The 15438-nt window shown below is 38.4% G+C and overlaps 1 protein-coding gene across 1 annotated transcript in view; it reads right to left on the reverse strand.

Annotated features, from left to right (window-relative positions):
* Positions 1-15438, reverse strand: part of col7a1l (collagen type VII alpha 1-like) — a 102654-nt gene that overhangs the window by 51700 nt on the left and 35516 nt on the right. Inside the window, exons 23-41 of the mRNA XM_053650032.1 lie at positions 12555-12678; positions 12317-12460; positions 10182-10369; positions 8507-8584; positions 8402-8419; positions 8276-8302; positions 8122-8190; positions 6950-7030; positions 6796-6822; positions 6512-6556; positions 4730-4798; positions 4505-4600; positions 3547-3573; positions 3411-3464; positions 1799-1870; positions 1450-1509; positions 1323-1358; positions 1185-1229; positions 1070-1105 (exon numbers count right to left, since the gene is read on the reverse strand). Of these exons, the coding sequence (XP_053506007.1) occupies positions 1070-1105; positions 1185-1229; positions 1323-1358; positions 1450-1509; positions 1799-1870; positions 3411-3464; positions 3547-3573; positions 4505-4600; positions 4730-4798; positions 6512-6556; positions 6796-6822; positions 6950-7030; positions 8122-8190; positions 8276-8302; positions 8402-8419; positions 8507-8584; positions 10182-10369; positions 12317-12460; positions 12555-12678 (1296 nt within the window). The remainder of the gene's footprint in view (positions 1-1069; positions 1106-1184; positions 1230-1322; positions 1359-1449; positions 1510-1798; positions 1871-3410; positions 3465-3546; positions 3574-4504; positions 4601-4729; positions 4799-6511; positions 6557-6795; positions 6823-6949; positions 7031-8121; positions 8191-8275; positions 8303-8401; positions 8420-8506; positions 8585-10181; positions 10370-12316; positions 12461-12554; positions 12679-15438) is intronic.

A 15438-nucleotide genomic window follows, 5' to 3' on the forward strand; every position in this document is an offset into this window, starting at 1 on the left:
GATATTTAAGAAAGCATTCATTTATTATAGTTGTATTAGTGCTTTAGTGTCACTCCGTTCTAATATACTGCTATATAACCTTATTGCCAAGAATTTATACAGATCTGATTTGTAGATACGTACTAAACTGCTAACCTGCAGGGTGTCCCAGAAGTAATAGCACATTTATAGATTTTACAATAAGCAAGAAAATATATGACTAATGTACAAAACATAATATTTAAACACGGAACAAGAGGAACAAGAGTAAGAACATCAAAATAAAGAGACTATTAGAAATAATAACACATCCAAGTTATTGTGGTTACTGATTTTTCTTTGGGACAATGTTCATATTCAATGTCCGTTACACAATAATGGGAATATTGCCTTCAGTACGAAATAAAAGACCGCTGTTATAAGGAAATAATCAAAATTGTAATTAATTAACAAACGGCACATCATGCTTTTAAAAACATTTATAGTTACGGTTATGAAACGTTCATGAGACAAGTTTAGATATTTCCTGTTATCACTTATGTTATAGCAGCTATAAACTGCTGATCCCTTACCGGCTTCTTTCTTTTTCTCTCAAAGTTAATTAGATTTTTTTTTAAAAAAAAGTAGTTTGTCACGTTACCAAGAACCGGAAAAAACATAAAATCCTCTGTCTTGAAGGCTTTCCCATGGATTATTGACTGTTACAAAGCTCTGACACTGGAGACTCCTTACATAAATGTCAAATAAATGCCAATTAGTATACATCTTTTTTGTTAAATAACAAATAAATACGTTTTTTTTTAATCCCTTAGACTTAGATTATGTGGAGCGTCCACATCCGCTAACAAAATCTCTGTGTTAGCTGTTACTATAGAAACGATAACTTATTAACATATTAGTAATGAGCACATTAATATAAACCTGTGATTCTACAGTGCTGTGCTTTAAGCAGCAACGGCACAGGATATTTGAGGAAATCTTTTGGAAGAAGAAACCGGCATGTAAATGAGGTGAAAATTTTTGGTTGTTATTTAATATTGTTTTAAATTAAATTTTTATTGTTTGGTTAAAGGATGATTCTGTATATTACCTTGTCTCCTTGCTCCCCTTTCAAACCTCTTTTTCCCTAAAGACAGACAAAGGAAATCTGTAAGAAAACATATATGCAAAATGCTAATTTAGGGCAAAATGGTTCCTGCACATACCCTGAAGCCACTCGGTCCTGTCACTCCTTGAATCCCTTGCTCACCCTGTGAACATACCAAGCTTTTTTTTGTTTGTTTTCAAAGTATTATTGAATCAACCACATAATATAAGCACTGATATAATGGTTACATGTTTACCTTTGGTCCAACTGGCCCTGGGAGCCCCATATTTCCCTGAAATCAGCAGAAAAGCAAGAAGTTTCAAAGCAACACTACGCACACATCAGTATATTAGGTGTTTACCTGGAATTAGTGTAATACAAACCTTTTCTCCAGGAGAACCCTGCAGACCTTGAACACCAGGAATTCCAACACCATTTTCTCCCTACATAACAGACAAGAACGCTCACAGAAACCTGCGCTCTCCTTTAGCCAGACAAATCCAGAATTAAAACCTTGCATTATCATGTCTAAGCGCCAACTCTGATGTGAAGTAAGGAGCTGGACTGAGAAGAATATAATGAACTGCTTCACAATGGACCAATGAGGTGGAAGAAAGAAAAGTACTGTTTAACATTAGTAATATATAATTGCAAACAAAAGGTATTTAAGGATTGATCTCGCTTGTCATTTGGACTGTGATATCACATCTATTCTATAATATTTGTACTCACTTTTTCACCTTTCTGTCCAGGAAGTCCAGGATTTCCATCTACTCCTATTGGTCCAGGTAAACCTGCTTGACCCTTGTCCCCCAACACACAGAAAAAAAAAATCCAGTATAATTTTGGTTTTAAAAGTTTACACCCTAGCTTGATACAGCAAATACAGAACATCTGCTATATACAAACTATATAAGAATTCACATTCATGTACATTGCGAAGTCTTGCCACCATGTCAGTTTATGTTTTCAGCTTTATTTCTAGTCACTGCTGGACCCCTGATGGATTTTCTCTTTGTGTCTCTTAGTGTTTCACTTTGGTTGTGATTTTGGATAGTGAACTTTGATATTGTTAATAAACCTCTGGCATATGAAGTCTCAAACCTCTTGAGCCTCAGCACTTACTGTACGTTATCACAGCTACAAACAGTCGTTCCCTCACCAGCCTCTCTTTTACACTTTTTCTAAATCTGTTTATACAGCCCTGTGAATGAGTTGTTACTATAGAAACGATAACATCCTGTATTAGAATGAGTGCATTAGTATGAACTTTTGATTTGTCTTGCAGCCGAAACCGTCCAAGCTTACAGAAAACTTGTGGACACTTGACCATCACACCTATATGTGGGTGTATCTGGAATGGGTTAGGGTTAGGGTTTAGGGGGGGGCGCTGTCGAGCGGGCAATGGAGTAGGTCGGGTTTTGTTTGAGCTCCCGTCGAACTTATGTGTTTTTTAAGTTAATAAGTGTTTTTTCATAGTTAAATACTAGCAAACCCTGTTCCTAACACGTTTTCTTAATATGATGGTTCGTATATTTGCGTGAAGATGGCGGCAAACTTGCGGAGGTATAAATTCACCGAGTCAACCAAATCTAGGCCCAGTACCGCCTCGGCCGCGAGTTCTGCTGCCTCTCCGGGCTCGGTGTCCCCGCCCCCGTCAAACAGCCAGGAGTTAGATACTGAATCATTGAAGATGGATATCCTACTTTCACTTAGGGCTGACATTGCTGCGGTGATAAAAACTGAGCTGAAAAGTGCACTTGCTGAAGGTTTCGACTTTCTTAAGAGCGAGTTGCAAGCAGTGAAAGCGGAAATACAGAACAATACGGCCGCAATTCACTCCGAAATCGACCAGATGAAAACCGCAATTAAAGAGGTGGAAGGTGGGCTAACGACCTGGTCGGACGAAGTGGCAGTCTTACAAACTACGGTGAAGGACCTGGCAGTGGAGGTGAGTGGACTCAGAAACAAGTGTGAGGACATGGAGGGGAGACTGAGGAGATGTAATATCAGAATTCTGGGGGTAGCGGAAGGATTAGGGTTTAGGGTTAGGGGATGGTCAGATGTCCACAAACGTCCAAAAACTGGTTCAAATTTGAATGAACAAGAGCACTGTGGCTGATTTTTATATCATTAAAGACATAACAAAAGGTGAATGCCAGTCGCACCTGTAAACCTAACCTTAACCTCAAAAACTTCATTAGAATTGTGCCTAAATTGTAAGCAGGAGGTTCTGTTGTTAAAGCTTGTAGAGTTCCAGCAAAACCACGGATTATATACAGCACGGCTCTGAGTATAAAAAGCTTCTGAATCGTTGATAAAATTAAAAAATCTAAGAACTAACATTATCTCCAACTCCCCCCTTTTCTCCTTTGGGTCCTGGCTTCCCGCGCGGACCCTGAAGAAAAGAAAATCCGTTTAAAATCAACACTTTTTAACTAATTGTTCAATGATAGTACACTGTTGGGAAATGAACTCACTTTAAGGCCAGGCTCGCCAGTCTCACCCTGTAAAAGTAGACATGGAAAACAGGAACATATTTCTCAAACATAGCATTCTGATCATCAAAATGTACATTTCCTGCCAACTCCTACGTGGATCATCCAGGTAACGACGCACAGTATTAGGAATCGAGCGTATGTAAACTTTTGAACTGGTTCATTTGTGTAAATTCAGTTATTATTGTGTCTTCTGGGCTTTATGTAAACATCTGTTGTGTGAAATCGATTATTCTGGGCAGATATAAATAAACAACAGTGCATTTTTTTTTTTTTTTAAATGAATCCTTGTACAGATTCTACAAGGCGTATGTAAGCTTATGACCTTAACAGTATCACTTTTTTTTTTTTTTTTTTTTTAAATTTGTTTAAAATCAATTTTACATACTGTATTCTCCTCATTAACTATAATGCACTGGTAATTGAAACAGGTTTTTAAAAGCATTAACCCTGTTGCAAAACTAATATGCAGTTTACTAATGTACAGTAAGTTTAAGATAATTTAAACACACACACACACACACACACACACACACACACACACGAAAATATTACAGATGCAGGCTATTAAACAATTTTATTCTGGTGGTTTGGATGTTATCAAATAGCTTAATGCATAAAAATCTAATGAAGTGCAAAAACCATCTTGAATATATTTCTCATTTTAAGATTATTTTAAATAACTATATAAAACGACATCAATAAATAAATAAATGTAACGTTTGTAAATGCGAAGAGAACCACACAATTTTATCCTTTCTGATTTCTCATCCAGAGAAATTTATTCAAGAGGTTTTCAGTTGTTAATATTTCTTTTTTTTTTTTTGAAAGATTTTGCTTATACATAGCTAAACAGGTGGTTTCCTGTCTTCATTCACTGTAAATTCTTTAACACTGTTGACCTTTAAAGACCAAACATTTTGAGGTTTAAACCATTTACCTTTATAGAAGTGCCGGGAATGCCAGGTGATCCAGGCTGCCCTGGGAGTCCTGGAGGTCCTGAGACCCCTGGTACACCCGGAGGCCCCTGAGGACCCTGTTGTACAAAATAAATAAAATTAAATAAAATTCCCAAAAGATATGATTGTATTAATATAATCATATGGAAATGTGCAAGAGAAAGTGGAGAGCGGAGTCACAAAGGAATCATTTTAAATGAACCTACAGATGATCCTGGTTCTCCTTTACGACCCGGGACAACATCCATGCTTCCCATTACATACCCAGGTTCTCCCTGCAAAACAGATCAAATCTCATGATCAGTCAGTGCTACATTTCCACCTTAGGGCTTGGCAAATCCTAAATTTACAAGCTAGCTGACCAAGCGAGTAAAAGCTCCAGTGTTGAAACTTAACTGCCTAGGCTAAAAATGGTTACCTGCAGACCCTATGCTCACTGATGTTTTTTGTTTTTCGCACCGTTCTGTGTAAACTCTAGAGACTGCTGAGTGTGAAAATTCCAGGAGATCAACAGTTTATGGAATACTCAAACCAGGTCATCTGGTACCAACAAACAGGCCACGGTTAAAGTTACAGAGATCACACATTTTCTTCATTCTGATGTTTGATTTTATGCATTGTGCCGCTGCCACATGATGGCTGACTGGATAACTGCATAAACGAGCAGGTGTACAGTTGTTCCTATTAAAGTGGATGCTGAGTGTAGAGTCAGGTCTATAAATGTCTATAGACGTCTACCACGAAACATCATAGTTATTAAATAAAATAAATGAAATAATGAATGCAGACGTTCAGCTTTAATTTGAGGGTATTTACAGCCGTATCAGGCGATCGGTGAAGGAGCTGCAGCACTTTATATACGTGCCCCCCCCCCCCCCCCCCATTAAAGGACGAATAGTAACTGGATAAACTACGTAACAATCATAAATTAAGCAGAGGTTTTTAATCGTCGGTTTTCCGTGCTTAGCGGATCGCCACTTATTAGCTCTGGTTTCCTCTGATTAAAAAGTTGCTTCTGCCAGGATTGCTTCCAGCTTCCAGCTGCTTTAGTTGCTCTGCCCTCTCATCCTCTCAATATTTTTTGCATTGCTTATGATTTGCTTCATAACGTCACATGATATTTAAATTCCTTAATTACGCAACAGTCTCACACACGCATTTCCTATGGCGCTTGATGAAAAAGTATTCTTCTAACTGTTAACTTTGCGCTTTTTGTCTGTAGCCATGACTAAATATCATTCAGTAAATTCATTTGCCGATGTAAAGAAAAGCAAGAGTAAGAAAAGCTCTTGTAATTTAGCTAAATGTTTTAACTCGGATAAAAGGAAAAATTACCAACGTTTTGACCACAGACCAATGAATATCTGCCCACAGGCTGCATTTGGACCTGGGGCCGGACTCTGGCCACCTCTGGCCTAAAAGCTTTGTGTTTCTTTTTTTTTTTAGCTGAGAAGATTTGCCTGAGGCGTAGAAACGGAGATGATTGCAATGCAGTTCACTGCTTATTATTCTCTGTGTAAACTGTCGTTCCTGCTGCTTTCAGGTCGTCCTGCAACTCTTTTCGAGTGACTGCTCACTTCTCCCTTACCTTCCCAATCGTTAGTCTGAGAGAGCGCTGTGAAATCTTGCATAGCGCACATACCCAGGGACCATTAGTTGTGGTTTCATGAACTTTCCACTTGCATAACATTGAACCTTTACTGTGACTCTGTAGCTTTTTCCGTTCAAGTGTTGTTTAATGATGTTTTCCCTGAGAACAAGCTCCTTCTTCACCTTCACCATGATTGCTACTTAATGCATGACATCTTCCCAACAAATGGCAACAAATGTTTTAATGACAACAGGTGCACTTGGCACAAGAACGTTTTGTTTTTTTTTGGCAGAAAAAATGAACTGTTTCCTGTACCACATTTAGTACCGGCTAACTACAATATGTTTTGCTGGTAAGTAGCAACTAGGACAGATATCAGACTGTAAGTAAAACTTACTCTCTCCCCTCGCTGACCTTTTGGTCCTGTAATGCCAGGTGGTCCCTGTAAACATGCCAAAGGAAACAACGTGTATTTGGAGCATGAAATGGAAAATAAATAAATAAGTAAATAAAATTGACCAGAATTATTCCTTGCTTCAGCTCTTTAGGTGATTCATACTTGCAATTCACAATGACTTATTAAGTTACATCGACTCCAGATATATTGATCACACCGGTGTGACCAGATAAAGCAATGGATTATTAGAAATATTTTTAAGGAAGGGAACATGAAATATTTACCATATCTCCAGGAACACCAGGAGGGCCCTGTGGAGCAATTATTCATACCACATCATATGCCATAAAGTATATACAATATTTCATATTAGTAATTTCCCAAAGTTAGTGAAAACATGATGACTCAGTGTTCTCATTTGACTGGTCAGTGCTTTACCCTCAGCCCAGCAGAACCAGGAGGTCCAGTTCGACCTGGTCGTCCTGGTACCCCAGGTATGCCATCTGTCCCAGGAAGACCCTGGACAAATTAATAAATGTTATACAGTACATCGTTTAGTATTGTATATATTGCTTACCCATTTTATCTCTTAATTAGAAAAAATTTTGTTAGTCGTTTGTTTAGTTCAGTACAGTGTTCATTTAATTGTATTGTATATCAAACCCTGATTCACAGATTATTTACAATAATAGATTATCTATAGATTTATTACACAGACCAAACAAACACATGTGTGTGGATCTTCTAACAGATAATTATTTTAATAAGGCAGCAACTTTAATGTGCCTCCTTTTTTAAAATAAATAAATAAATAAATAATAATAGTTTGCTAATAAGTGAACAGTACCATCCGAGTCACATAACAACCAATATATCTGAAAGGAATAATAATAACTGCAGTACATCTTTTAATCAAATCTCACAACAAACAAGCTGCAACCAAATCCCATGATTAAAATCTCTGGACATAATGATATTTAAATACAGCGGGGGGAAATAAGTATTGGACGCGGCAACATTTTTTCAGTAAATATATTTCCAATGAGGCTATTCACATGAAATCTTCACCAGACATCAGTATTAACTCAAGAAATCCACACATATGAAGAATTCACAACATTAAATCCATAAATAAAGTTATGTGTAATAAAGTGGAATGACACGGGAAAAAAAGTATTGAACGTTAACTGAAATGTATTTAATACTTAGTGGAGAAGCCTTTGTTTGTTATGACGGCTTCAAGACGCTTCCTGTATGAAGAAATGAATGGGCCGCAGTATTCAGGTGTGATTTCGGCCCGTTCTTCTAAACATATTGTCTTTAAATCTTCTTCAATTGGATTCGAGTCAGGTGATTGACTGGGCCATTCTAACGCCTTGATTTTTTTCTCTGAAACCAATTGAGTTTCCTTTGCTGTATGCTTTGGATCGTTGTCCTGCTGGAAGGTCCGCCCACGTCTCATCTTCATCATCCTGGTGGATGGCAGCAGATTCTTCTCAAGAAACTCCCAGAAATTTTTTTGACGCGATCAATACTTATTTCCCCCACTGTAAATCACTAAAAAGAGATTGTTCTATTTTATATGTAGTTTTGGCACACGGTGTACAAACCCTTTCTCCTTTCTCTCCTTTCATCCTTAAGGTGAACAGATCATAATCAGCACCGTCTAGCTTCGGGCGCTGTGAACCAGATTTCAAACGCAAAGTTACGTCATCAGTAACACAATAAATCCTAATCATCTTAATAATCGCGTGTCAAACATACCAGACCGCCGTGTCCAAAAGCATCCCCCTGTGAGTTGACAGATAGATTACATTTTATATATATATATATAGCATGATATACAATTGATTAATTAATGAAGTAATGTAACAGTGGGGGGAACCCAACCTTTTCTCCTTTTTGTCCCTGTACAAGAAATTTGAAAAAACTAAATTAGTTAGATTTAAATGACTGGTTTAGAATATTGAATAGGTGCATTATTAAATATAATACCTTGCACTGGATTGGACAGGGACCCTCAGGCTTTGAAATAGATACTGGGTCACTTGTTGGTATGTCCAGTTGGGCAGGCTATGGACAAAGCAATGGATACAAAGGTACAAAATAGTCACTTAAATCAACAAATACATCTTAAGCTTAAGCACAAGTCATCACAGAAAGGTAAACATGAAATGTCTCCTATTTTTGTGAATACAAAACAAAAATAAGCAGTAAGCTGATGAAAAGTAATGCTTTACCCAGTGGTGGAACAAATATTCATTTTAATAAAATCCTCATTCATCATGCCATACATTATTAAATTCCATTGAAATATTAGTGAACTCTTTCGAGTGACTAACAAATTTGTTTTAACTGTTGTTGTTATTAGGTTTATTATAGAAGCTGATTTTCTGTTGACTTACAGGACAGTTTATGGCAGAGTTGCCAGATTGGGGCTAGTTTAAAAATACTGCGAGATCTTGTGATCTGAATGAATTAAAATTAATAGAATTTCAGCAAAATGCCGACAGTGTGTCTGCGATGTACAGAACTATTTCTGTTGTAAGATACATTGCAAAGTTTGAGACGGTAAGGCATTGGATTGGACGGTAAGGCAAGGATTGGATAATGTCCATACATCAGAGATACATGAAATACTTGTTCCCAATTGAAAGGCTGAGGGAAAGAAGAAGAATGGTTCCGGTTTCCAATACCCAAATTTCTGAGCTAGTTTCAGGTCTTATGTGTGGTTTCTGAGATGTAAAATTTCTGGAAAATTTTCATGATATGGAACATTTTCTGAAACCTGCCAACCCTTGTGAATGATACTACCTCAAACACAGCTGAACAAACGTATGTCTAAAACCGCTGGATAACTGTATGCTGTTGATTCTCAACTGCGTATTATGGCTTTACTCTAAAAATGAACTAGTAGTAGCCTATAGCATCAGTCAAGTGTGACAGACTCACGATTTTTGATCTACAGGATTTACCCCCAATTTCTTTCAATTTGGTCATTTGTCAATTCCCACCCACCAGCTCTCTCTTATCATACAGAAGCTACACTACCAACCGGGAATGTGAAGGTTAACACGTGCTTCTTCTGAGAAACATCTGAGACACCACATCTTTTCAAACTGCTGCTTACGCTACATCACAGGGCATCTAAGCCCATGTTTGGCTAGTATCAATCTGATTGACAAGGGACAGAGTACCACCATCCTTTCCACCCATAGAGCGTGGCCAATTTTGCTCTCTTGGATTTTCGACCCTGGATCTCTTATGGAATAACAAGAATTTGAACTCACCATCTCCTGAGAGTACGGCAAACACTTTTCCGTTGCGCCAATTGGGAACCCAAGGAGTTGGGTTTGAGCGAATACTGTCACTACCAGCCTCACCCAAAAACTCCCAGTATCCTCAGCGAATCATTCCATGAGTCCCAGTAGCACAAATCCCATTTTCAAATACCAACACCAGGTCGACTGATTCTACACATGACCCGTATCTCCATTCACAATCCACTAATCCCTTTAAACATTCATCAGAGCAAAGTCTCGCATGATTCCAAACTTTTATTTTCTTCTGATTAACATTTGGGTTCTGTATCGTGTATGAAATTGTGTATGTACAGTATAGTGTACGAATTTGCCCTAGCCTAGTGTTCTCTATCTGATGATCGAATTACCTCTTTATGGTGCTGAAACTCAGACATCAGAGCCTCGCTGCAGATGCTACTGATCAGCTCTCTCTCGACGGAAGGGAGATCATCAAAGTCAGTTGCGTAGAAAACGTTCTTGTAGGTGGCGGGTGAAGCTATTTTTTTAAGCTCATGAATGTCAGCATTTGCGATACCAATGGCCAGCACACTCACACCTAAAACACACATTAAGAAAACACAAACTTGCTGATGCTCCATATTTTATTCTATAGTTATTATTGTGCAAATCTGTGTCTGTAAAATTTTTCCTACATGATCGTACAACTGAAACAAACTTCCAGCCGACGTGTTTGACATTTCACGTGATCGTTTTATGTGTTATGCAACCATGCTATTTTAATGTTGTTTTGTGGATTATTTTTTTTCTTCCTGTCCTCTTTGTTCTTGTTCTCCTATTTATTCTTTAACTTTTAAACATCAACCTCCCCAGGGTATGAGAAAATTAGCCCATTTTGGCTAAACATATTTACATTATAAATACTTATGTTGACTAATGTACGGTATATTGTCCCTGTTCAATAAATAAATAAATAAAGTAAGCACAATAAATTAAGTAAAAGAGCCGGTGTTAGCAAACTTGGTAACATTTGCTTTGAAGTATAACTACATAGACCTTCATAACACATTCATAAGCATGACTTAATCTTTGTATAACGCAAAAGCGGTGGTGGCCAATCTGCATTTTAAAACCATTATGACACTCCCTTCTCAAATCCTCAAACTATTTGTATTTATGACCCATTTATGAAGCGATACGTATACCGACAACTTCATATTTATGTCACCTAAATGAATAGAAATGGAACAGACTCGAGCTTCATGTATGTGATGATATTATTATAGGAATAAAATATTTTTATCATTATTCCGTCCTTATATTAAGTTTAAAAAAAAAACCCAACATAATATATACATACTATTAGGATGTTTAAAAATTACTCTAACAATTATGGATATAAGTTGTAAAACCTCATGAGTTCTCACAAAAAACTTACATGTTTCCAGCTTTATGAAGTTTTAATGCAATGCTTATGGATGTGTTATGAAGGTCCTTCAGACAAAGCGCTTTCTCCTCCTCTTCTTATTCGTGCATCGTCTATCCAACTTGTGTCTATTACGCTGTGTGTTGTTTCATTTTATGTTCAATCATTAAATATCCTTCATGCACTTGCATCCTGTTTTTGAGTACTCCCGTATTTGATCCTTGACAGTTTGTTACCTGATCGTGTTCACCTGTTCTGTGTTACTCCTTGATTAATTGTAGTATTACAAATGCTACATTCCAACTCATCTACTTACTGTATACTATACACTAAGAATATATACTCATTTTATGAGGAAAAAGTACTTACTTCTGAGTGTTTAGCAAAAGAGTATGCAAGTACTGGCGCATACTAAGACGTCATGTAACGGGAGACAGCGTTGTTGCCTAGTTACACACACTGTCAGCGTAAACATGCTCCTCAAAGCATTTGAGCTGTTCATTCATTATTCCTTAAATCATTTAATTTACCATTCCCACGATTTATTTTTCCACATTTCAAAATCTTTCCCTCAATATCACGTAGCAAACCGTCACAAAACTCCTCCTCCTCCTCCCTCGCACAAGGAATTGTGGGCAATATTAGTTGAAAAAGTGTCCATGGATCCACACTTTGAAAATCTACTGGAAATAGCAGACCATCGGGGTACCCTTTCGGATACTCATTTCAACATACTACAATTTTGGACACACTAATTCTCATCTCGGATACTATTTAGGACGGATAGAAGGTGAATTGGGATGCAGAAAAAGTCTTAGCGTGCTATTGTACTGTTCGCTCATTGCCTTGTTTCCTGTGTTACGTTCTACTTCCTGGTTTTGATCTACAGATTCTAAGTAAAGTTTTTTGGACGCCCCCTTATTTAATAGCACTGCTGAGCACTTGCTTTAAAACACATTGCATATTAAGCTAAAATATATATGGTTCTTTTAAGATGGTTGAGATTACATTCTTAAAAATACTCAAATACAGCACAACACACTCCATAAGATGGCCGTTGTGGATAGAAGTGTCCAGCAGGTTGAGATCTTATAATGAAACACAGCACAGGATATTGACCTAGAACATGTGCTACTCTGGAGGGAGGTTCCACATCATCCTGGGCTTTCCCATCTGTCACCAGGACCAGCACATGAGGAGCGTTCTGCCTCATCCCCAGAGACTCCCGGAACAGCTCCCGGAGGACATATCCGATCCCTCGACCTACACGTGCAAAACAACAGAGCATGAACATTCCAGGTATCTTGGATATTATTTGGATTCTTAAAGCCTAATTTACTAATTTATGCGTGTTCACCTGTTTTGGTGTTTCCTCCTCCGTAGTGAACCTGCCGAAGTGCTTTGAGCACAGAGCTGCGATCTCTATGGGTGTTCAGGCTGAACTCGATCCTGGGTTGATCACTGTAGTGAACCACAGCTATCTGATCAAAACAAGTGCAAATCCAGACCAATGCAGTAATTAGATGCCAATAATGGATTTTTAAAAAAAAATTCTAGTCACCACTCAGTTGTGCCGATATAATCAGATTAACACAAGATAATGGAGTCATTGGAGTCCCACCTTTACGCCCAATCCCAAAACCAGTTTAATTTTCTTCAACAGCAAATCTGACATTAGTACAGCTGGTTTATATTAATATGCTCATTCTAATACGTTATCTTTTTGTCAGATCCATCACAGACAGTTCTCCACCATGCCACCAGAGGGCAATCTCCCCTGAGTTCTAGATACTCTTCTTTGTTTGTTAATTTCATTTCTTGTTTAGAAAGTATTTAAACCTAATGGACAGCTAGCTACTCTATGGTTCATGACTTAGTGTCTCGATTCGATTTGTACCGATCTCTGCCAGTGACCTTGACCTTGCAATTGTTACACCCATTGAATACCCATTGAATTGTTACACTGTCTTACCCATGTAGGACCTGGAATAGTTTTACGACTAAGTATCTGGATATATCCCTGAGTCTCCTTCGTCACATGTTTCTATTGTAACAACTTGTTTGGTGGACGCTAAGTCGAATAATAAATGTGTTGCTTCAGAAAGTAAAATGTACAGTGGTACATGAAAGTTTGTGAACCCTTTAGAATTTTCTATATATCTGCATGAATATGACCTTAAACATCATCAGATTTTCACACAAGTCCTAAAAGTAGACAAAGGGAACACAAGTAAAAATATCACACATCTGTGAGCGGCAAAAATATGTGAGGCTTTAGGATTAGCAGTTAATTTGAAGGTGAAATTAGAGTCAGGTGTTTTCAAATCAATGGGACGATGATCAGGTGTGAGTGAGCACACTGCTTTATTTAAAGAACAGGGATCTATCAGAGACTGAGCTTCTCAGCACATGTTTGTAGAAGTGTATCATGGCATGAACAAAGGAGATTTCTGAGGACCTCAGAAAAAAAGATGTTGTTGATGCTCATCAGGCTGGAAAAGGTCACAAATCCATCACTAAAGAGTTTGGACTCCACCAATCAACATTCAGACAGATTGTGTACAAATGGAGGAAATTCAAGACCATTGTTACCCTTCCCCAGAGTGGTGACCAACAAAGATCACTCCAAGAGCGAGACATGTTAATAATCTGTGAGGTCACAAAGGAGCCAGGCTTACTTCTAAGCAACTAGAGTCCTCTCTCACATTGGCTAATGTTAATGTTCATGAGTCCACCATCAGGAGAACACTGAACAGCAAATGGTGTGCTTGGCAAGGATGCAAGGAGAAAGCCACCGCTCTCCAAAAAGAACATTGCTGCTCATCTGCAGTTTGCTAAAGATCACATGGGCAAGCCAGAAGGCTATTGGAAAGATGTTTTGTGGATGGATGAAACCAAAAAGGAATTTTTTTGGTTTAAATGAGTGGCGTTATGTTTGTAGAAAGAAAAACACTGCATTCTAGCATAAGAACCTTCTCCCATCTGTGAAACATGGTGGTGGTAGTCTCATGGTTTGGGCCTGTTTTGCTGCATCTGGGCCAAAACAGCTCACCATCACTGATGGAACAATGAATCTGAAGTATGCAGCGATTTCTAAAGGAAAATATCCGGACATCTGTCTGTGACCTGAATCTCAAGAGAAAGTGGGTCATGCAGCAAGACAATGACCCTAAGCACACGAGTCGTTCTACCAAAGAATGATTAAAGAAGAATAAAGTTAATGTTCTGGAATGGCCAAGTCAAAGTCCTGACTTTAATCCAATAGAAACGTTGTAGAAGGACCTGAAGCAAGCAGTTCATGTGAAGAAACCCACCAACATTCCAGAGTTGAAGCTGTTCTGTACTGAGGAATGGGATAAAACACCTCCAAGCCGATGTGCAGGACTGATCAACAGTTACCGCAAACGTTTAGTTACAGTTATTGCTGCACAAGAGGATCACACCAGATACTGAAAGCAAAGGTTCACATACTTTTGCCACTCAGATATGTCATATTGGATCATTTCCCTCAATAAATAAACGACCAAGTATAATATTTTTGTCTCAATTATATATATAATTCACCTAGTGTATACCTGCATCATAACCTACAAGATGAAGGATAAGCAGTGTGTGCTCTGTGCCACTGCAGCCATCTATCTGTGGGGAAAGCTCAAGTGCCAGACTGTCTTCACTCACAATAGCCGCTGCACCAAGTTGCTCCAAATTTGCATAAACTTCTCCACATTTAGTCGGCAACGTTCGCTCGTGTCCCCGGAAGTCGCCAGCTCCCATTGAAAATGAACGGTCTCTGGTTACTTTGCTGCTGCAAGTCGCTGTATGTGTGAACGTACCTTCAGAGGTGTATATGGCAGCAGGAGCATTGTCAAGTGCTGACTGTGAAGCTGAAAGGGATTCGCTAAGAATGAGCAATACGTGGTTTTTACGGCAGCCTATTTGTTTTTTTTCCTCGTCAGAGGGTTGGCAGACACCGTAGAGAGAAGGAGCTGACCGTATCTGACCTAACCTGAAGTGAGCTGAACTGAAATTGAGCCAGACATTGGGACACTGCGATTGATATTATTTTATTTGGTTTTGTTTCGTGTGTGCCGAATGGCTTAGCGCTGGAAAGCATTAATAAGAACATCTCCACTCTCTCCATCCCCTGCCTCCTCCCCTATCAACCAGGGTTGTCACACTGCTCCTTTAAGTCTTCGGGACAGAGGAATAACAAGCAGCAGTGTCATATTTTTTGTCATATT

This window comes from Ictalurus furcatus, chromosome 19 (assembly GCF_023375685.1).
Source record: "Ictalurus furcatus strain D&B chromosome 19, Billie_1.0, whole genome shotgun sequence".
Classification (NCBI taxonomy): Eukaryota; Metazoa; Chordata; class Actinopteri; order Siluriformes; family Ictaluridae; genus Ictalurus; species Ictalurus furcatus.